Source organism: Aphis gossypii, chromosome 3 (assembly GCF_020184175.1).
Source record: "Aphis gossypii isolate Hap1 chromosome 3, ASM2018417v2, whole genome shotgun sequence".
Classification (NCBI taxonomy): domain Eukaryota; kingdom Metazoa; phylum Arthropoda; class Insecta; order Hemiptera; family Aphididae; genus Aphis; species Aphis gossypii.
In genome coordinates, this window is record NC_065532.1 from 18,933,968 (window position 1) to 18,958,296 (window position 24,329).

Below are 24,329 nucleotides of genomic sequence, written 5' to 3' on the forward strand. Positions count from 1 at the left end.
ATTAAAGATATTATAATATCTTTAATCGTGATTTATACGAGTAAACGAGTTACGTCAAATATTGTGAGTTGCAAAAGTTCTTAAAAAACTTATATCACAAACGATATCATTTTGAATTAATTTGTTCAGTTTGTGTGTTAATAAATACCATTTTAATTGATTGAATTTGATACGTGTAAGTATGACTGTACCTACACATAATATTTAAAAAAAATATAATATTGAATAGTTAGGTATTTTAATTGAGTATATTATAGTTGAATATATTTAAATCTGTAAATCTACTTATACCTACCTATTTATACTATTTATATTGCCTGAAATTAGCTGTTGTGCTTAATTTTTTAAAGACTTGTATTGATTAAAGGTAGTATTCTATGGACTACCACTTACCTTTTGGCATAAGAGCAGTCTCTAAATTCACAAAAAAAAGTGGCTAAAAAAGTACCTTTTTGGCCATAGTCCATAGACCTTATACTCAGATTACCTGAGTATAAGGTCCACGTTTTTGGCGTGGACGAATTGTATAGTAGTATATTCAGAAGTAACAATAAACGTATTCATTAATATTTAATTATCTCTATTGGGGTAGTATGATGAATATTTCTAAGTAGGTACTAGGTACTAGGCTACTACCTACCTATGTTTTAGATATTTATGTTTTTAGCGCAATTTGTTGAACTTTTACTGTAGGTAAATTTAAATTAGTTATTCCGTGAATTGTGATTTGGGGAAATAGTTTAGTCGAGATGATAGTAATTAAAAAAAAACAATTTTTGTTCAAAAATAGGCGTTTAAAAGTATTTATAATGAGTAATGAATTCAGAAAAAAATAGTCTTAAAACATTTAAGCGACTACCAGCTAACACTTATTCATAAAAAAAATTGTTTGAATTGCGAGTTACAACAGTACCTACAACGTTTTAAACGTCATAAAAATCTAAGTATTTTATATTATAGTCTTAAAGTGCTTTTATTAAAAAATTTAAGTAGCAGAATCATATTTAAAAATACAAATTATGGGTCAATTTTGCTTTAAAAGTAATAAATGATATACTATTCTTTGTTTGTTAATTATAAACATAATAATTTACATTTTTAAAAATAATCTATACACATTTCTATAAATTATAATTTATAACATTAATTTTTAACAATATAAATTATTATTACCCATTCCTTTTTTTTTAAAAGCATTATTTATAGTTTATACTACCTATATTATAGTATTGTCTAATTTATTAATTGTTTGAAGTTTTAGATCTATTTGAAAATTAGATTTTTTTAACTTGTAGTTTTCAACATAACGGAAACAATATTGTAAGACATCGATATAATCTGAAACAAAACGTAATAGGTATAGTTATTGTGTTAATGCAGCGTATAATTTGCAATTAATTATGTAAAATATACGTTAGCGAATAATTGTTGGTTGACGATTTTTTTCGGCGAAGCTTTTATCATTAAATTATTGGCATTATTCATCTGCATTGTTAAAAATAATAACTTTTTAAATTTTACATCCATTTTCGTCCAATTACAAGAATATATACTAGTGTTAACGGATTCTAGCTGCAAAATATATAATTATTATCAAATCAAGTCGAAGCCTATAGTAGATTTAATGATTTACTTTAATATTCATACTGTCAAATAAATAACAATATAAAAATAAGTCTAAGCACATATATAGAGCTGATGACCCAAGCTTGATAATGTTGAGAACTGAATTTGATTCCTTTGATAAGCAAACCTTTTAACATAAATTCAATCTTATTAAAATAAATGATTATGCTCAGTGTTATCTACACAAGATGAATCTTTAAGCAATAAACTCGTTAATCGTTATTTAAAAACGTATTACATTTCGTATTTTGATTAATTTAAGACCTATACAATTCTAATATAATTAATTTTATTATACTTGTTGTTTAATTACTATTAGATACTTAAATTGATGTATGTGGTGTATGTGTAATATACTTGTGGCCATTTTTTTTTAATTTTATAATCTAAAGCAATATTTTTTATAAAAATTTCTAGTTACAAATATCAAATATTATTTTTTAAATTCAATATTTTTTTTTTGTTATTTGTATGCATTTGAATTTTAGATAACAGGTACCAAGTGACAATAATTGCAACTTGCAAGATTCTTGTTACATTATCTACATAATGCCACAATTTAATTTGAATCTAAATGTTAAATAATATAACTTTAAAGTTTTAAAAATATTCATTCAATGTTCTACATATTTTATACATCGGTATATTTAAAAATGTATTTATCTTATAGTTATGAAATTAGAAATTGTATAGGTAGTGCAGTTATGGTATTTATAAAAAAAATAAGTAATTGTTCGTGATAATTTATTACACTAGTGTGTATAAAAAAAAATATTAGAAGTATAAAAATATAATAATGCTTCATATATCTTACATTCTTTTTGAAAAGATTAATATACTTTTAGAAATAACGAGTGATTAATTATGAATAATATATTGTGAATAGAATAAATAATATGAACGAATTAAATTACTATATAGCATACAGGCGCGGATCTGAGAGGGGGCTAAGGGGCTTTAGACTATAATATAATATAAAATGAAATTACTTTAAAAAATATTTATAACAAATTCTTTATCTATCATTCTTGATTATAAGCACCTCCATTTGTGATTTCTAGATCCACGCCTGATATAGTACTCGTATATAATATGTATTTATACTGTATATACACAGTACACATTATAATAAATTAATAACTAAACTCGTCTCTATTTAGTAGATGTATCCACTATAAAAATAAGTTATAAATGCTAGGACTCAATTAAATTTACTGCATAGTGCATCATCTGTAATATAAAAAGTAAAAGATATAGGTGTGCCTACCACAATTAACACATAAGTCACAATTATGAAACATGTTGATATAATAGCAACGTATGTTAAAACAACAGGCCGCACAACTGAATAAAATGATTTAATTTTCCTGAAAAAGAGAAATTTATCTTTATTAAAAACAACATTATAATAATATTTTATATTTGAAATATCTTTGATCAATTAAACATTAAATTATGTTTAATTACTAGGTTTGTTTTAGTCAACATAATAATCGTGTTTAGTGTTTTATAGATTAAATATGATGAATTAAAAATTACTCTATATTAATCTGCTTATTAATTATTATCATTATTTATTAACCAACAGATATCAAATTATTCCAGTTAATAAAATAGAAGATTTATAACTTATAAAAAGGTAATTTATTTGAAACTTGTATACTAACAACTAATATAAATATTAATTAAAATATTAAATAATAGTGATTAAAATTATTTTAAAACAAAAAGAATAATTCTATAATGTATTGTATACTGTAATAAGGTATGATAATGATCCTATACATACTACATACAATTTGAACATCGCAAAACTAGTATATAATAAGTTGATGATTTCATAAAAAAAATATTTATTATATATTATTTTTTTTAAATATCTATACATCTTTCTCTTTCCTAGCTATTATAGTTTGGACTAATCCATTGTATTATATATATATATATGGATATGTATTATGTATATACGTTATACGATGTGAAATTTCAATTCAATAATTATTAATAATCGATAATTGCTCATTTTAAATATTACGTGTTGTTAGTACTTACAGATTAAGTTGTATTTGATCAACCAAAATTGATTTAAAATCTTCATAATGTACTGCAATTATAATTATTAATTATTAAATATTACAAAACTATAGTTTATTTTTATTTAAAGACAATTATATATTATGATTTATCAGTTTATAATTGGACAATTGGTCGGCAGTTTAGTGCTTATATATCATTTACAAATGGCAAAACTACAGGTCCCAATTTACCAATTCAGGGGCCTATTATAATTTAAAATATTGGGCCCTTATATTATTAAATAAAATTGTTTAGGTTATAGGTAGGACCGACAATTATATGCCCAAAAACCTATTAAATATGTATGCAGTTTTTTTTCTAATAATTACCAAAATATACTCTAAAAACAAAAAAAAGGCGAGTAACGTTCTGCTGCACCGGGTCAGGTAACAAAATAAATAACACAATGAAGTAAAATAAATTGGTAAATTTTATGATTTTCTTATTATCGCGAAAGCACTTTATCCAATGTAACGAAATGCCGCTGCCGTTAAGTTAATATAGCCATAGGTTAAGTATAATATACTTATAATAGGTTTATTTAAATAATGTAAAAACCGAAATAAATTAATACGAAAAAAATAATGTAGTAAAAAATTATATCGATATGTATATCAACGCATATGCAATAAATTATTACCATAATATTATAATGAGTAACTCACGTTAAAAAAAACATAAAAAATATTAAATGCTGTATTAAATTTTCGAAATTAAATTTTTCATGATAGATATTACTCGTCTTTTCAATAGACATTTTAGTCATTTTACAATATTCAAAATAATATTACCTGTTTGTGAGCTATCTTCGTGTCCGAAGTATTTGAATGTCTGAATAAGAATTTCCTGTTGAGCAATTATAGCCCAACACCAAGACATTAACAGTATGTCTGGTATTATCATTGAGTACATAGTAAATATTGCTACTATTACTTCCATCAAATAAAATAAGTAATAATATTGATTGTATGTGTGGGTAGATACAGGATAACGCAAGTTCATAATGTTCTGTTGGCGGATATTTTCGTCTTCAGGTGCTGTGAACGCAATAAGCACGAGAGGAAATAGTACCCACTGTGACATCACTGTCGACGAGAATACGAAAAAGTAATTGGTGATTTTAATCGTTCTGTCTCGATGACCGCATAGGACATTTATATTTTTACAACAATGTTTGCTTTTAAAAAAATCAAACCGTGAAACGTTGAACACATCATATATTATTTTAGCGTTGTACAAAAAAACGGAAAACCGCCAATTGCATAAAAAAATATTAATCATAACGAATATAATTACAGAGGAATCAATGTAACTCAAAGTATCTTCCATCTTCACAAAAAATCCTAAAGAACTGTAAACGACAATTCCGTTCACTAATACCAATAATATAATCAATAATAGCCGGTAAGCGTTATAATTGAAAATCTTTGAACCGTTTGGATTAAATATATGATAGAACCTGGATCGTTTCATCAATTCAAAGTTAATAGCAAATTCTTCAGCTCTCAATTCGTGCATCATACAGGTTTTTATTTATTGAATCTGTAAATAATTAAAGGGCGTAATATAATTATTAATGATGTAAATTCAAAATGTTACAATACAATAATTAGTAAATAAATGGTAGTTAGTGATAAAAACCGAAGACATCGATCTACTAAACAGTATGTTTTGAACTTTTTAGTACTGGTGTACTTTTTAATTAAGTAGATATCTTTAATATGTGTGTTAAATTAAAATAAATAGATACTTAAATCACTATATATATATATATAAAAAAAAATAATAAAAAAATAATTCTTATCAGAGACGGCAGTGTACCCACGGATATATCATAATATAGGTACCGCGGTATATTCTGTAAGTTGATCTAATTTTTACCCAAAACATACATTTTATTATATGCTATAATTAGGGCTTGGATGATTTTTGTGTACTAAAAAGTCACTAAATATGCTTGTAAAATATCTAAAACGCTATGTTTTACGTATGCTCTACAATTTTGAAATATTGAAGTATGTACAAAACATATGCATTAAAGAATACTTGACAAAAAAATAAATTGTATGTGAAAAATAAGTTTCAGAAAATATGCGAAACTATAATATAAAGTGAATAATTTTATTGTAATACCTTATTATATGGTAAGTTATGAAAGATTTGAGGAGCGTAGAAAGTTTTATTACACTTCAAAAATTTAAAACACACTTCTATGCATCAGAATATCATCAAAATGTATCGATGGTGAAAAACCGTCACGTGTCATCGTACAAATAGAGGTATAGTTTATTTAATATTCATAACTATTAGGTTCTTTTCGGTATAATTAAATAAATTAACATTCAATGCCATTTAATTGAATAGGTGTTATAGGTACTTATTTAAATATGCGAAAACAATACAGACAATTTAAGTTTATATTTTCATATAATATTCCCATGTTTTATAATAACCCAGTTATTATTTTTATTTACAACCCTATATAATTATATGATAAGCTATTTATTAATTATCAATATTATTTGTAATATTTTGAACTAAAAACAAATGAATATCGAGTTGTTGATCGTTAAGTTGTATTACCGAATACAATTTATTATAACAATATATAAGACTTAACAAATAAAGCCAACTTTATTTAACATTTAAATATTTAATACATAGTTTTGCTTAATTATATTTAAAACAATTTATTAGCATTACTAATTATACATACATACTAATTTAAATATGTATAGGTATAATAATTAAAATAAAAGATCTGTCAAGTGGATAACGTTCTGCTGTGTGCCTGTATAGTTTAGTTATTAAATGTACCTAGGGCGTAGAGTAGATAACTCACACAGTTCACATAATTTTTAATTTGTGATTGTTTTGAATTGTATCATTGATACGATTGTGTGTATAATCATAGAGGGAGTATGGGCATGGAGCTCGCCCTTACTCTTGAAATACTTTGGGCTCAATAAATCAAATCTTGTGCATTTGAGGACCTTATTTACGTTTATGGTTGTACATATAACTGAGGAGAGGACGTTTACCTGAAAAATTTAAATTCACCACTACGTGTGGATGTGGAATGTGGATACAATGAAAATTTCTCTTAAGTCTGTATATTGTGGTAATATTTTGATTAATCTGAAACATGATCAAAAAATGGCCAATGTATGTAAAATTATAAAATATATTATGTTAAAGACCCCTCAAAAGTTGAGCCCAAGATTTCCTGATTTTTAGGGCAGGGGTCGGCAACCCGCTGCCCGAGGGCCGCATGCAGCCCGTGTAGCGATTTTATACTACGCCCGCAAATACAATTTATAATTAGTATAAAAGAATAGAATACCATACATTATGTTATTATAGTTGATAAAAAAATGTAAACTGTAAATAAAATAAGGTGTAGTATGGCCCGTGAAATTTTTATTTTTTATTTTTAGGCCCTCGACACCAAAAAGGTTGTCAACCCCTGTTTTAGGTTGACGGGGTTAAATTTAAACCTAGAATAATATCACACTAATAAGTATAAATAAAAATAGAAAACTTTTTAATTTTATTGTTATTTTTAAAATTTTAAAAACAAAATAGTGTTAATTTTTATTTATATTGATAAATTATTATATTTTCCTATGATAAAATGTTTGTGTATTTATATTTTTTGTAAATAAAATATGATTGACAAAATGATACGCTAGTAAATTTGGTGTGATTTGAACCCCAAAACCACTTCCTTGATACACTACTGAGGTTAGTTTAAGTTGGGCTATTAATTACCGATTAATATTTTTTGATGACCACTTTAACGGAATTAGGGAAGTTTTACTAGGCTATAAGAATTTAATATACATAATACATATTTATCAGTTTATACCAATGAATTAAAAATAAAATAATAACCTCATTTAATTCATCATCAAAAATAATAATTAAAAAAATAAGATTTTGATTGTGGACTAGATAAAAACCATCTACTGTTTGCCATTTGGTGACCCCTATAGTAGGCTAAATATAGTATAATAAATTTGAGTATATTAAAAATTTTAACTTATAATGCATAATATTATTACAAGAACGTGTGCGTTGGATTTCGTATGACAAAAGTGAATTTAAGTGAAATTGTAGCGTGATTTTGACACGTAATTGTAATTATATCACGATTGCAACATTTGTTTATCATAGTGTATAGTATATCTATCTATAAACTATAGCCATAAGCACAGCCATAGTTGTAGCACAAAAAATCATTTTATGCAGTTGTGGCTTCGTATAGAAATAGGGAATTTGATATTTTAAAATTGTGGGTGGACATAGACGTACGGATTGAAAAATTATTCTACAGTTAACTCAATGATATTAATGAAAATAGTATTTTTTGATTTCTTAACATAAATATTATAGTAGTATAAGGCCTACGATTCTTAACTATTTATGTTACAAGGTTCAGAAGTAATCAGATTGTTCAGCAAAGTGAATACCTATCTAATTCAAATGAAGTGAACTATTCGTTCTTTACGGTATATAATTGTGCTAAGTGCAAAGTAACTACAAAAAAATTATTATATCATAATTCATAATCATTATCGATTAAATATAAACCTAACATAACCTATCATATACTATACATTTAGTAGTCACCAGTGTTAGGTACATTATTTATTATGTTTAATATTAGTCTAATAATATTGCATTTGGAATGTGTATTTTGATAAAAATCACAAATAGTAATTTTTATGTACATTCCAATCTATACGCGCTAACGATTTCCTTCGATTATACTTATATGTTTGATATATACGAAATAGGGATAAAAATACACTATTATTTAAATTTTGACGATTATCATAAATTTATAACTAAACATCTGACAAAATAATCAACGAAAAAATTATAACAAACAATTTTAGTAAATTGTTTCTATTATTCATACGTTTTTAATATGATTAGTTATATAATCATAATTTTACTATTGATATAAATCAAAAATCTGCATGCAATATCAGAATAAATAGGTAATTTACTTTTGATTTATTGTTGAAAATATAATTTTAAAAAACGTTTAACCGTACTGTTTGATAATATATAAACATTAAATACTGATTACTTTTCATTAATAATATAGAATAAACGAAAATAAATTATATAGGTACCATACGTGTTAATAATATAAATACAATTTTATTATAACAAAATAAATTATAATATATTATACAGTACATATATTTATATTATACTATTTAATTTATTCTGTAATAGTGTGATATTATTAAAGAATAGTAAATAATAAATATTTATCAATAGTATATTATTAAAGGAGTTTAAAATAATACGTGAATGCAATACAAGTTTTATATGTATATATTTAAAAACGTAGCTACTTTTTATGTATTCATTTTTAGATTTGTATGTTTAGAAAAGAGGTTCCTAACCTTTTTGAGTTTATTATCCATACACTGGATTAGATATTAGCAAATATTCCTCCTTCCTAAAATAAAGTCTAGTTAACAAAACAAAAAAGAAATAATGATATTTAATTTATTAATTATCAGTAGATAATCGCCAAAGCTACGTTTATACATTTTAACATCAATTATATTTTTACAATACTACAATCGTAGTATACACGAATGATATGTACAGTTTATAATAATGTATACAAATAAACTAATGAACTGTCCTGTCCCTTAAGAAATTCCCATTTTATCTCTCGGGGTAATTAACCCCAGGTTAGGAATCGCTGGTTTAGAATATCTTATAATCTCGAGTGTAATCCGTTCGTCCATTAATTACCAGCTACGTGATATAAAGTAATTATAGTCTTATTTAATATATAAATATTTTAATAGTACAGTTGAATAATTAATAATTATATAATGATATTATTAAAAGTAAATTCATACTAGCCGATATTAAAAAATAGGTATCAAAATAATATAAAAGTTGCCGAATTCTTTTTAAGTTGTATATTATAGTTTATTGTGTTGCATTAAATACGTTTAGAAACGATGATATTAATATACTGACAAATTGAGATTTTTTAATTATTTATAGTTATATACCTACTTATCCATCAGATTTGATTAAATTAATTATTTCATTATGGATACTGCTGTACTTACACAAGTATCAACGATATTAATTGTACGTTTAATGAGTTATGATATAGATACTTATGTATCATAATTGTGTTTAATATTTATATGTTATTACAATAATAGAATATTTATTATATTTTTGTGGTCTTACTATATTATCTAATATCCTTTTTTAGATGTAAATCATAATTATATTATGTGGTTAGTGTTTTGCATTTATCTAGTACCTGTTAACTAAAATTGCAAAATATATTATTTACTTTTCCGGATATATTATTATGTACATTTTGATTAGGATTTTATTTATTTTTTTAAATATTTTGTTTTCCTTAAAATATTTTATTTACACAACCTTCAAGTTGTTTCGTTATAACATTATGTACCTATAAACGTAACTTAACACGTAACCGACGCGTATCGAGAACGATGCGAGCAAACGCATGTGCATTTAAATCGGAATAAAACATAAACCGACGTGGATTAAAAAAAAATAACACAATACAACAAACTGCTCTCTCTTCCCCCACTATCATACGAATCGTGAGAAGAGCAGCTGAACGTGATCTGCTTCTGAGTACGTTTGCTCGGCGGCGGCAGTGACGTACGATCACTCGCACAACTGCGAACACGGTTCACCGACACCTGCCTATATATTGTGTTGTATACCCATTTCACTCGGAATCGACGGCAATATACTCTCAGGTATTTAATTTTTTTATTATTACTTCGTTATTGATAATGTATAAGGCATATTATGCAGGGTCGCGGTCGTATGCGCGGAAAAGATAATGATAAAAAATTTTATTTGCATTTTATTTGATGATTATTTTATACCGTATACCAAACGAAATGGGCATTGTAAAAGTTGAATATCTTCGATTTCAAGGTTTAAATTTCTAATACAATCAATGTCGGTGGATATCTCGCCGGCACTGACGATTAAAAACGATAGCTATAAATTGAATACAACCGCGTTAACCTATTTGTTTTCCACGGGCTAATTTAATAAAAATATTAATACTTTTAGTTAATAGTTATACTATAGCGAGTAATATATTACTCATGGGGCATTATATAATAATTATATTTATAGGACATTTCGTTTTAAGCAATATTTTATTAAACAAAATAATAATACAATATATAGTATATAAACTATGTATTGGTATTGGGTATGTAATTCTAGTATCTATGTCAAACCGTCAAACTTTATAGTGATCAATTGGTTCATAATAAATTAGCAACCACATAATTGTGTTTTTTTTAATAAAATAAAATATTTAAATTAATTGTGTATGCTGTATTATACATATAATATAGAAATCAAAAATATTTTTCGTTCATTGAACTCTCATATGTAGGTATATTAGTTGAAAGTTGAACATGTTGCTTGTTGAAATACCCTTATTGTTTTTGTAGATTTCTCTACAAAGTTTTCCATGGAAAATGTATAGACTGAGGTACTAAGAATATATTATTCTAATTTATATTTTCCATTGTATGGTATATTAGTAATATATTTTTTTTATTAAAGATTTGACAAGATTGACAAAATAAAAAGTGAATTGTAATTATTAGGTACTATAATCATTTAATATATTGATTACTTTTTCATAAACATTAATGTAGGTACGCGCATTAGTATATCATAAAAAACGACATGTCACGTGGAAAAATTTTAAACAGCTTTTAGGTACCTAAACGGCGAATGTTTATGATGAATATTTGTTAACTTAAATCGTATAATTTTAACAATTAACCCAATTGGCATTTGGTAATAACTGTTATAAGTATATATACTTAAAATGTTTACACAAAGATTATAATGTATATACACATATACATTTTTTAAATAATCAATGCCACAACATAAGAATTACCAGTTAATAATATAATAAGACCGATGATTAACAATATTTTAAAATTAAATCATTATTTGTAAAAGATACAAACATATAATTTTTTTATGTACTTTTATGATTATGAATGAAGTATTAAAATTAAATTACCAATATAGTTTTTAGAAATAATTTATAATACACTTAATCGTTAATTTATTATGACATATTAAATCAAAAAAATTATAGTTCGATTCGTATACGTGTTTTGTATTAAAATTAACACTTAAGTTTTTCTAAGTATTGACAAGGAAAATAAGTTCCTAGGCAACGAGTTAAGTATTACATACTGCTTCATATCTCTATTTATATTTGTAATTTTAATCATATTTTATTAGTATATTTGCTTGCGTTAAATGTAAATTGAACAATTTTAGGTTGTACTTGTATTTATGTTTGAATAAATTAAAATATTTATGTATCTATTGACAATTTTATGTAAATGAATAATAATTCATTGCGACTATGTAGATCGTACTTAATATACCTGCTATATTTAAACCAACTCGTCATTTAATATTTACATAAAACATGTTCAGGTTTAATATGTAACTTTAAGTTAATTTTAAGTTATTCTTGTGTTGACATTGCTATAGATATTATAATAGAATTTAAGTTAATTAATTCATCATTAAGTTAAATTTGTTTTTGTGTTGACATGGAGAATTAAACTCCTCTTTCACATTCCATTAAAATAGAAAGTACTTATTTATATTAATTCTTCATAAACTTAAACATAGAATAAATTTTGGGTACCTAAACGTGTTACAATGTTTTAATGACATTTTTCGTGTCTTGTTGGCTGATTTAACGTGACCTTGGGAGAAAAATGTTTACTATAGTAATGTGTCTACTCGAAGTTAATACGTGATTATTTGAACCACAGACTTCTACTAGAAGATTTAAAATTAAGCATTAACTGTTAAAACTTATAAGTATAACATAGTTATCTAAATAAAGTTATTAAAAATATCAAAATATGCGAAACAAATGTTAAAACACGATCACACGTATAAACAATATATGATATTATTATTAGTATAATTATAATTATGTGTTTATATAAATTATGTTATTTGTTTTAAAAAACAATTAAATACAATAATCTAATATCATCGTAGTCATAAATGCGTCAAAATATAAATAAAACATTGATGCTTTATTATTTATTATTGTTTATTAGAGCAGTTTAGTATCCAATATACTATATATAAGATCGCTAGAAGTCCATTTCTTCAAGTGTTATGTGATAATTTTATTAAGAAAACTATATATTCACGATTAACTATAGTACAAAAAAAAAATTAGGTAGGTATCTTATTATCGGTTGAAAAAATCAAATAGTTTCAGCACATTAATTTAATATCAAAGGTTAAATGAAAATTCTATGTACATATAGTAAACAAGAATAAATACGAATGATGAAACCAAAATATTGCCCGAGGTCAATGTCATTTCTACGTGGCCTCAATATTATTTGTTATATTTACCTATTTTGTACACAAATCGATATATTGTAAACGTACCTTCCCATAAAACCTTTACCATGGCATGGAAATATTACAATAATTTAATAATAATGTTATATAGGTAATTTTATTTTATCGCTAATTAGTAAACAAAAATATGTTTTTTCGATAAATGTATGTATTTTTTAGAAGTAATTATTTTTATAATACAGCATATTTTAGATTCTGTGCGGAGAGATAAATTTATTTTTTTTTTTTTTTTGTAAATTTTATAAGTAGTTGATAAAATACTTGGATTTAAAATTTTAAAGGTAGTTTCATGATATAAAATTTAATCTAATTTGTGCTTTAGTGAGGTCAAAATTAAAAATTCCAGGTAATTTTTTTTTATTATTGGAAAAACAAACAAAAAATGTGAAAAAAAGAATTTTTACTCAAATTCACTATTATTCTTATAATAATTGTTTTGTAACCATGGTTACCTTAAAACTTTTACATGTATTATTAAAATTATAATGCAATGTTCAAAATATTTAAATTAAATTTAAGATATTATACCAATTTATTAATACCACGTACTTATTCGAGTATCATAAAATAAACTTAGTGATATAGACTGTCATTTCGTTTCCGCTCAGAATCGTTTTTCGTATTCAATTACCTATAGGCTATAATATCAATGAATTTAAATTTAACACATCCATAATAGTGACCTACTCGACACCTAGTGTATAGTAGAGCGGTTCCCACTTTTCTACCTTATTCTTAAGATAATATATGCTATATTGGCTAATGGCTATGACAAACCTATAAGCACATTGGCGTTTTATTTATACAAATTAAATGTATTGACAGTTCTATTAAAAACGTAAATACGTAGGTATACGTATAGTTGTTTAATAAATCGTTGAAATTCATTTAAAATACTTACTGCAGATAAAATAACAACTTTATTTTTAAGACGCTGTAAAAAATGTTTTTAATTATTTTTACAACTTAATATTAAGTCAAAATTTAATGTGGAGATCAAAGATCAATATTTTTAAGATACAATAATTTTAAAAAATTGTTGACGAAGATTAAAAATTAATAAATACATAAAAAATTGTTATACTAAAAAATGTGAATTGTATTGATATCTATTTAGGTGTTGAAATGTCCGTTTATCCAATACTGTTGCACGCAGGAGCATGCTTGTGGTATGTTTTCTTTTGGAACAATTTTTTATCCAATGGCAGTAATCAAAAAGAAAGCGACTGGGATCCTAGATACCGAGACATACATGAGATGGGAACTAGGTTCCTCACCAATTGGAATCTAGTAAATAACTTTATAATTTTAATATTTATATAAATGTCAAAATTGTTGTAGTTTATTATTGCGTATTTATGTTGGCACTATACTGTCTAACTACTCTAACTTACGTTATACCTACACAATATACTATACTGAATGCTTAAATAAATATAAAGTGTATTAATGTTTAAAATTTACAGTTTATGCAGACGTTGTTCTTTGGCAGTTGTCTATTTCATGATATAATGAAAATATTGAACGGTCCCAACTGGTTCAAATTAGGTTCGAAATTTCAAACTTTACTCTCCCTGAGTTTTTCGTCCATATTACTGCCAGTTGGAATAGTAAGTTATACTTTTTGATTTATTTAGTATTAAATTAAAAATATCTATGTCCTATCAATATAAATAATTCATATTTATCTATTTATTTTTAATTATACGAGTACAACGTAAAAAATAATTATTTAATTCGGTAATTTCAACACGAAATCTGATTAGGTGCAACAATCATATAAATCATTTTATGATAAAACTATGTTCAATTATAATTATAATTTATTACTTATATTTTAATTTTAAATATTGTAATCATTAACCGTTACTTAGTGCAAACTACAAAATACCTATATTAATGTGTTAATCTCTGATCTAATAATATGCCCGAGTCCTTTAGTAACAATAATTAACGAAAGCGGGTGTTTGCAAACGTCTTCTTAATCGTTGTACAATAACAAACATTAATAATAAAGTATATCTGCATATTATTACTATAATAAATATTTGTATGTTTTAGTTTGTGTGTGTCACATTTTGGGTAATGTATGCGTATGATCGGGAAATTATTTACCCAAAATTAGTCGACAGTTACATACCTTACTGGCAAAATCATGGAATGCACACAACTATTTTACCACTCATATTAGCCGAATTATTTACTACCCGACATAAGTTCGCTTCAGTTACAGCTTCAATGGTGATATTTTTGATATTCGGAGCTATCTACGGAGTCGTGTAAGTATTACTTATCTACCGAGAAAGAGTTCAAAAAAAAATAATAATTGATTCATTCATTCATTTGATTTGGTTTTAGTTTTTTGCTAACTTATGTGGAAAAAGGACGTTGGGTATACCCCTTGTTCGGCCTATTTAGTGTACCAATTTCTGTGGCTATTATGACTGTTTTATTTGTTATATTAATGTCATTCTTATTTGTCGGTATATTTATCCAAAACATGTACTGGGGTAAGTACAAATCCAAAATTTAAACCTTTCATTTATTTAAGCTACTATATAAATATTAAATGCATACATTAATTATCAATTTAAAAAAAAATCATAATCAATGATAAAGCTAATTTATACAACAAAGTATTCCAATATTCTTTGGAGTAATTAAAAAAAGATTATCTAGGCAATATAAATATTTTTATCATAGAAATAAATATTTTTTTTTATTCTTAATACTTAGTACTCACTGAAGCTAAACATATAAAAATATTTACAATATAACTTTTATGTAATGGGATTTTTTAATGCAAAATACAATTTTTGATACTCATAAAAATAATTATTAAGATATATTACGGGGGTGGCTAATTTGCAACTCTTGTCGTAGTCAAATGTAGCTCGCGTCTTATTTATAAAATCGAAATTTACTTATTGTTGTTATGGATTTTAATTTTTTTGGTAAAAATGTATAAAATTATATGAAATATATTTAATATTTATAAACCTTTAGGCTCTTGGCATAATTGTATTTCTCCACGAGACTCGAGAGCACGTTCATGTTGGCCATCCTTGTTATATTACATAATTATAATTAGAATTGTTAATAAATTTATAAACATTTAATGGATTTCGATACGGTTAGATCAAACTCCAATACTATATATGTTAACATTTTTTTCTTTTACTTTACATTTTTAATAGAAAAATAATATTATTTTAATAAATTCTAAAATAATCAAGTTGGTATAGATTCACTGATAAAACCTATTTTTAAATTATTTTTCCATTCGGAGACCACAATTATTAACGAAGATGTTAATTATTTTCCTTTTCTCTTACAAAAATTTGAATTTGTTATTTTAAAAAAATCAACTCATTAAAAATCATCATCAAAGACCTTGAGGTATGTGAAATTTTTTTTTTTCATAAATAAAAATATATGAAATATAATAATACAATACATTTACCTATATAATATTGCAATTATAGTGATATTTGTTCAAATATTTATTGCTTGATAATTTATTGCATCAACTAGTTATTTGATACAATAATTATAATATAATTAATAAAATATGTATAATATGCTGAATATAAATATTTTGTACTGAAAATTCCTACATAAGAAATTTCTTGAAATTATAAATAATTATAATGTTGTGAAATATTTTGCGTGATACCCAGTATAGATTATAATTATTTAATCTTATCAAAACTTATAATTATAAACATTTTAAATAACATTGAATGTAATGTGAGAATAATGTATGATTAATTAATATTTATTTGAATTCCACAATTTAATGATGAATATATTTTGTTGATACTTAATAACCTTAGTTTTTGCCTCCTGGTAATCTATTTGTTATGAATTATGGTATTCTAGGTCTCTAGGACATATTATCATGTAGGTATAGGTATTTTAACTTTTTTTAAACATCAAAAGTATACTAATTCGTTTGGTTGTGCATTTTAAAACAAGAATTGTTTTTAATGCAGCAGAAATATCATTACCAGTGACGCCCAAACGACAAATGGTCTTATGCATATAAATTTGGATTATTATTTTCGTCATATAGTTAAATATTGTTTCCGTCATCAGTATAGTAACCTATCGGGCGATAGGTTGGCGACTCTAATATAACACTATAAGTAATAGACAGCCAATAAAATCTACCTGTTACATACTATAGTATCTACATATTATATTTTATATGTTATATTTTTGAAATTAATTAGATTAATTAATACTATGTATTTTACTGCATAACCAATTTTATACAACGGTTAAATTGCGTCCTCAATTTTTCTCGAAAAAAATTCTAAGTTGTGTCTCAGGGTTTTCTATGAAAGATAACCTTAATAATAATTAAAAATCAAATATTTTTTCTCGCTTTTAGGTACTAACTTAACACTAAAATGTACATAAATGGCATGGTTGAATAATAAATAATGTATCATAGATTATTTTTAATTTGTTAAATTACCTATTTAAAATTTAAATATTAAACATTTTTCTAAACTTTTGGTTAGTTTTTGTGCACCATTTTTAGAATGAAATCAAGACTTATTTGTTTTTTGTTTTAAACCCAGTCTTTGTGTTTTTTGTACTTTATTTTTCCTTTTCCATATAATCTTGTTTATTGAATCGATAAGATTACGTATCTGTTAAATTAAAAAAAAAAAAAAACATTATAAATATACAAATACAATATAATCACAATGTCTGCTTATATATTTTAAACACTTCTACAATAGGTATATTTATATACTTTTAATTTTTATAATCTTAGGAAAAATCTAATGACGAATGTCTTGGGTTGTATTTGAATACAAATTTGGGTAAAACCAGTGATATAAATTATAAAACTATATTAAAAAAATCATAACAATTTTCAATCTATGTAAAAATTGAAATAAATAAAATCTAGTAAAATATGATTTATTTTGATAAAATAAAAACAAGATTTAAATTATAATTCAAGCTTTATTATAATTATAAAAGTATAATTAATTTTAATTAAAAATTTAATATTTTCAGGAAAAGAAGATGTTAAGAAACGATACCGAAAACCTCTTAAGAAATCATCCTAATACCAATTTTGTACAAATACCTAGTATTTTTTCAAAAAAATACTATAATTTAATAAAATGTTTATAGTTAGGTAATTACTTACTATTGTCAATGTAAATAATGTTATTTTTATATTATTTGTTGTTAATATATCTAAATATTTTCTTAATGTTGTTGAATTTATTCCAGAAAATAAATTTATTATAAAACAATTGCATTTTCAGCTGTATTTAAAACATATTTTTGAAATACTAGAATAGTTGTACATAAATTAAATAAAAAAGTGTTTATAATTAGTAGTTGAATAAACTCTGTTTTAAAAAACTTTATTTTTTGGTTTTTAACTTTTATGTACATCAAAATTAACATATACTATTTAAATTAATTGTTTAGCCGATCAAAACTACCAAGTTCATTATTATGATAAATCTTTAAAATGTATTTATAAATTTAAAAATTAATAAGTACAGTATTAATTTGAGGCTTACCTATACTATTAATTTTTTTCTAGGGTAAACAGTCAAGATGCTTTTAATTTAATTAATTTTAATAGTATTTATTAATATATATTTACTGTATAGTGTATTATGTATAGTATAATATATCCAAATTTTAAATTTCTATGATAACTATTTAGTATCAAAATATTGCTAATTATGACTTACAATTCAGAAATAGTTATAATTCTGATTTAAGGTAGGTTTTTGGGTGGATGTATAAGTAGATAATTAATTGTAAATACATTTATTAGATTTTGAAAAAAAAAATTATAAACAACATAAAACTTATATGCGCAGTGTACTTTTGAAAACGTCTGCAGCTCATTATATTGGTGAAAAATATTTAATTGAAATTATTTTTTATTATAAATAAATTAATGTAATTTATTAATATAAATATAACTACATTATAAATTTCATAGGTAAGTAGGCGTAAATGTATGATTAATAAATATTATTAATGAGCCAATAAAAACATATACTTATTTTTGTTTTTTTAAATTACATATTTTTACAATTATGAAAATTTAAAAATAAAAAATAAAAAATTAGATAATCACTATGCTGTACAATAGAAGTCTAGTATACTTACAAGTAACTCGTCTTTGAGTAGGTTATTGTAATCGTAATGGATATGTTAAAATTGAATTCAATGATAAATCGTTGAATACCAAAAACGATTCTGAGTGGAGGTGGTTTGTCAGCATACGTTACTAATATTATCATATTATTATAATATATATATATATATATATATATATATTATATATTATAGCCATATAGGTATTTATATTATTCTTAATTATACGAGATGTATATTTTATTATTAGTAATTTTGCTTAAACTATAAATAAACCATAGTTTAAAATTCTAAATATTTTTAAAATATCATTATTTTATTAAGTATAGTGAAGTACTAAAATACTAATGATAATATAATAGGTAAATTTTCATTATTTCAAGTCCCCAAGAATAATTTTTTTTTTGAAATTTAACTCTAAAATTATTTTTCTTGAAGTATTTGATTGTAAGCAAGTAATTTGAGTTCCAAATTTTTAATTCTAAATATCTATAAATAATAAATATATATTGTTGTACTTAAAAAGAATCTTATGTATTAAGCTATTAAATATTATAATAGTCTCATCCATAAACATTTTACATTTTAAACATTTTTAACTTAAAAATAATTTAAATATAAGTCTTTTAATTGAGGGTAAACAATTAGGCAATTTTTAAATTCATCGTTGCCTCACAGGGTTTATGTAAATTGTAAATGATTATTAGTGTGAGTGGATTTCTAAACTTTAGTTCTTTTGAACTAAAATTGACAGTATAGTAGCGATGCCCCTTAAGTCATGACTACTTACATCATCGGCTATTATATAGCTATGTATATTATATCATCGACTATAGCTCCGACCATCATTGTTAATCTTTATTTCAACTGCACATTTTTTTTTGTAGAACCATATAATCATCTTGCTTTTTACGAAGACAAATCTCTTTTGGGTTGAATTAAATATTTACTGTGATCACTGGTTATCCTGACAGTACCTATATTATTTTGCACGCAATTTATAACAATACAACAGATTCAATATATTTGTTGCAGCTAGTTGTTGTACTTCTTTTTTGAATCTTAAATAAATATAAACCACTTAAAATTAGTAAATTAACTCCAAAAAGAATTAAATCGAAATTCAAAATTATCAATTTTTAATAAAATAACAAAAGAATAATTTAGGTACGTGTAAACCATTACGAACATCGATAACGATCCTAATTATTTAAATCGCACCTTATGACTTAATTGTATTTTCGTCGATCTTCAAGTTTTCATTGCAGTTATTACTTATTACTTATTACTTATTTGTTAAATATCACCTACTTATATACATTGTATATTGTTTTTTTTTTGAGTAAAAGCTATGAAGTCGTCATATATCTATTTTTGAAAATATTGAATTAATAATAAACAGTATTATGTTCACACGTCGACGATTACGTGCCTTTCTAAGTTCTAACTCATAAATCATAATCCATCCCTAAAAATAATACTAATACAATAATAAACAATATTAAGAGTACTATACAAGTAATAATTCAATAATTTTTATTAAATTGTATCTAGTTTTAACTACTTAATATGTTCCATACAAACACAGAACATTAGCTTACTTAAATCTTTAAAAAAATTGGTAAATTTAAAAAATGCTATATTTTAGTGTTTATTATAAGGACTTAAAGTTATTTGATTTTTGAGTTATTATATTATTATTATACTTAATATAGTGCTATCATTACTATGAGTAGGTGCTTATTCAAAAATTATATAATTATGAAACATTAAATTTTTAAGATCTTAGAAAAATGTAATTATTATCATAATATTAATATACTGTGTTAATAACAAGTCACCATTATCAATTAAAAATTTTATTTTAACTTAATATTTTTAATGCATAAGATATTTTCCATTTATTTATCTCATATTAGTAAATTATTTTCTATGGGTTATAAATTTTAAGTAGTAATTCACGGCCAAACATTGATGAGCATCTAAAATTGATTGTGCGTGTATATTTGCATTAAAAAAAAATAATGAATCTACCTATTTCTTTTATTTTTAAATTCAAATAACGTAAACAAATGTTTTGGTTGTGATAGTTACAACAAGTAGTATACCTAGTTAATATATGTATTATTATTGTAATTAATATTATATTATATTCAATTTAAGTTAATATTCATAATATTATATTACATTGATGGTTATAAATATTATAATATTTAATATACATATTTGAACTTTGAAGTTTTAACTATTTATTTAGTTTTATTATGCAGTATTGCACTGGTCATTTTGTATAAATTTATAATATAATACCTGCCGATAAGTGAGAATGGCGAGAACGTAATTATTATGTTCATATTATATGCATAAAACATGTGATAAAAAAAAATCAACTTATACAATTTTTTATATAAGAATAATAATATTAATCTATTGGTCGTTTGTTTAACTGCGTTATTAAATAAGTAAATATTGAACATTTATATAAATATTATACCTATCTATGTATATTTAATTTTTAATGTTCAACTCAATGTCAATAAATTTGTTACGACTAATAACATATAATATTAATAATAGATATATTTTTATAATGTTATTGTTTTAAATTGAAAACTGAAAATAACAAATGCTTTTATTTCACCAAAAAAGCATTTTATTTTACTTATAATTGTAGTGTAATATTCCGTTATTAATACGGTTATTGGAGCTCGTATGCATACTTATAAGTTATAAAATTCTACTACATAATTACTCAAATAATATGTTTAATACGCAAATATAGGTAAAAAACACTCGAAACGTCAGGAAATTTTTCTCCACTTGTCGGTCGATTCTACATTACCACAAAATAGTTGTACATTTTTATTTAAAAAAATCATTAAAATGGACGATTGTCAATTGTCACTTGTATCTGCCATATTTTAACAATGATGTAACACCACGATTTTTGAGTTTTTAGGTATACTATAATAATTAGTATATTGTAGTATATACAAACGGTTAAACATATTATAGTTATATCAATATAGATTTAATACAACTGTTATCAGTATATCATTTAAATCATATTTATATGTATGATGCAAGATTTGTGTAAAGTCAATTCGATGATATCATTATTTAGATTATTCGCAAATTCAAATAAGTAAATAGTCTATAAACCATATACCTATGTACATATACCGTCTATAGTAAAGGTATAGGTATATGACCTACGCAGATTAAGTGTTTCTTAATTATTTTTTTGAACTGCGATAAACTAATACAAACCTTGCTGCGTGTTATTAAAATTATTGAGGTACCTCTATACAGACTTTTTTCGATATAATATAAATTTGTATACATTAAATACACACCGAAATCGGCTAGATTGTTCATTAATTTCAACAGCACTTATATTTACTTATGATCTATCGTCTGTCAGTTATAAAAATATCACAATGTTTTGAATCTCGCAGGTATCACAAACGTTTTTTATTTATTGGTTTCCTGTAGCTATTATAATACATATAATTATTAAATGAGTATACGCGTAAAGGCATTATAAGTTTTAAGAAGATTATTATTTATTACAGTATGGTCAGTATTTAAATTATGCACATATGTTTATGTATAGGTCCTATATAAATATCAAAACGAGTAGATACAGTTGGTTCTTGGTAATTCAAATTGTAAGGGAGAACAAATTGAGCTATAATAGCGAGATGGTGAATGCATGCTACAGAATGATACTTGTCTAAAAAAGATCATTTGTAGGAAATTTTTAAGTTTAAAAAGAAAAAAGTTAAAGATATCATCAAATTAGTTGTCAAGTAGGAAACCTAAAATTCAACCGAAATTTTTTACTTGATATGTGATGGGTACAGACTACAGATCCACGCAGATATCCCTATTATATATGTAGAGTGCAGATGTCACAGTTATTTTACCATATATTATTTATTAGCTGTCAACAAGATTAGTTAAATAATAATTAATATCAGTACTCTAAACCTATTAATCAATTCACATTATAAAATACAAATAGGCTCATTTCGATGTATTGAAATATTTGTATTTTCCCAAGCTTTTATTTGTTAAAAACACTGCAGGTATGCTGCATGGTATGGTCCATGGGGTAATGACTTTGAGAAATATGTAGTCTAAATATGAAACTTGGTCACTTTAGAAAGACTAATTCAAATTTGTGTTCTATTCCTTGAACGGTCAGAGAAGAAATTTTTAATTTTCAAACGAAATTTTGTCGAATAATATAGGTATTATTGTTAATAAGCGTATTTTATAAATTGTAAACAGATACAGGGTTATCAGAGAAACGGAAAAATATGAGATAACACTCAATGAAATAAAAAAAAATATTTGCAATTTTTTTTAATTATAAACAAGAATCCTACATTTTTAAATTAATATTAATTATAAGATATTGTTAAGATTTAGTTATTTAATATTTTTCCGTTTTCCTCGAGCACTCTGTACACAGAGTATACACATAAACAAACGATATCGAGAAAATGCTATTTAAATTTTAAATTAATTTTTACAATATTATGTTTAGACTGATTGGAGATGGGTGGCCTTTTTATCTAATTTTTGATTACTCTTTTCTGTTCGCTCTTACAATCTAAACCTTAAATGATTAAAGTTGATTAATGTTTTAGGTCGATTACAATATATTATGAGCTGTTGATTAAACGTGTACGTAATATCGTTCTCAGACGAGTTATTTTTACTGAAAACTCTGAAAAATCATATAGGTACATGCGTTAAAGCGCAGTTTGTTTTTTCGATTGGAAAATTGCTATTTATATAATATATATATTATACATGTATATAGGTACACGAACACACCGCGCGATGAAGTGGAAAAGCTCATCTGCAATTACAACAGATCACACACTCACACTATAAATGTCAATTGATTTATAACAATAGCATGTAGTAAATGATTTTATTCATATCACGAACAAACTGATAAATATAATAACATAATA

The 24,329-nt window shown here is 24.1% G+C and overlaps 2 protein-coding genes and 1 long non-coding RNA gene across 4 annotated transcripts in view; 2 read left to right on the plus strand and 1 right to left on the minus strand.

The window, feature by feature from the left end:
- Positions 1-183: 183 nt before the first annotated feature.
- Positions 184-24,329, minus strand: part of LOC114119371 (uncharacterized) — a 24,359-nt gene continuing 213 nt past the window's right edge. The window contains exons 2-8 of one of the 2 annotated variants that reach the window (XM_027980896.2): positions 6,744-6,840; positions 4,494-5,244; positions 3,679-3,730; positions 2,894-2,993; positions 1,634-1,753; positions 1,414-1,572; positions 184-1,338 (exon numbers count right to left, since the gene is read on the minus strand). In XM_027980896.2, coding sequence (XP_027836697.1) covers positions 1,285-1,338; positions 1,414-1,572; positions 1,634-1,753; positions 2,894-2,993; positions 3,679-3,730; positions 4,494-5,223 — 1,215 coding nt within the window. In that variant the 5' untranslated portion in view covers positions 5,224-5,244; positions 6,744-6,840 and the 3' untranslated portion in view covers positions 184-1,284. The remainder of the gene's footprint in view (positions 1,339-1,413; positions 1,573-1,633; positions 1,754-2,893; positions 2,994-3,678; positions 3,731-4,493; positions 5,245-6,743; positions 6,841-24,329) is intronic. The other variant, XM_050205075.1, reaches the window with a different exon arrangement.
- LOC126551514 (uncharacterized) lies at positions 3,751-5,107 on the plus strand. The gene is made up of 3 exons (XR_007605444.1): positions 3,751-4,615; positions 4,683-4,809; positions 5,001-5,107. It is a non-coding gene; the product is annotated as an uncharacterized LOC126551514 (long non-coding RNA).
- On the plus strand, positions 10,344-18,427 carry LOC114119377 (androgen-dependent TFPI-regulating protein-like). The gene is made up of 6 exons (XM_027980906.2): positions 10,344-10,493; positions 14,306-14,478; positions 14,655-14,798; positions 15,250-15,467; positions 15,547-15,698; positions 18,226-18,427. Exons 2-6 carry the CDS (start codon positions 14,314-14,316, stop codon positions 18,276-18,278), a joined length of 732 nt encoding a protein of 243 aa, XP_027836707.2. The 5' UTR covers positions 10,344-10,493; positions 14,306-14,313; the 3' UTR covers positions 18,279-18,427.

What these genes read in the sequence shown, in the direction of transcription:
- LOC114119377 (XM_027980906.2), top strand. Translation starts at nt 14,314, where the DNA reads ATGTCCGTTTATCCAATACTGTTGCACGCAGGAGCATGCTTGTGGTAT. An exon ending in TATTACTGCCAGTTGGAATA is followed by an intron (nt 14,799 to 15,249) that starts GTAAGTTATACT and finishes TGTATGTTTTAG; the next exon opens with TTTGTGTGTGTCACATTTTG. An exon ending in TATCCAAAACATGTACTGGG is followed by an intron (nt 15,699 to 18,225) that starts GTAAGTACAAAT and finishes TAATATTTTCAG; the next exon opens with GAAAAGAAGATGTTAAGAAA.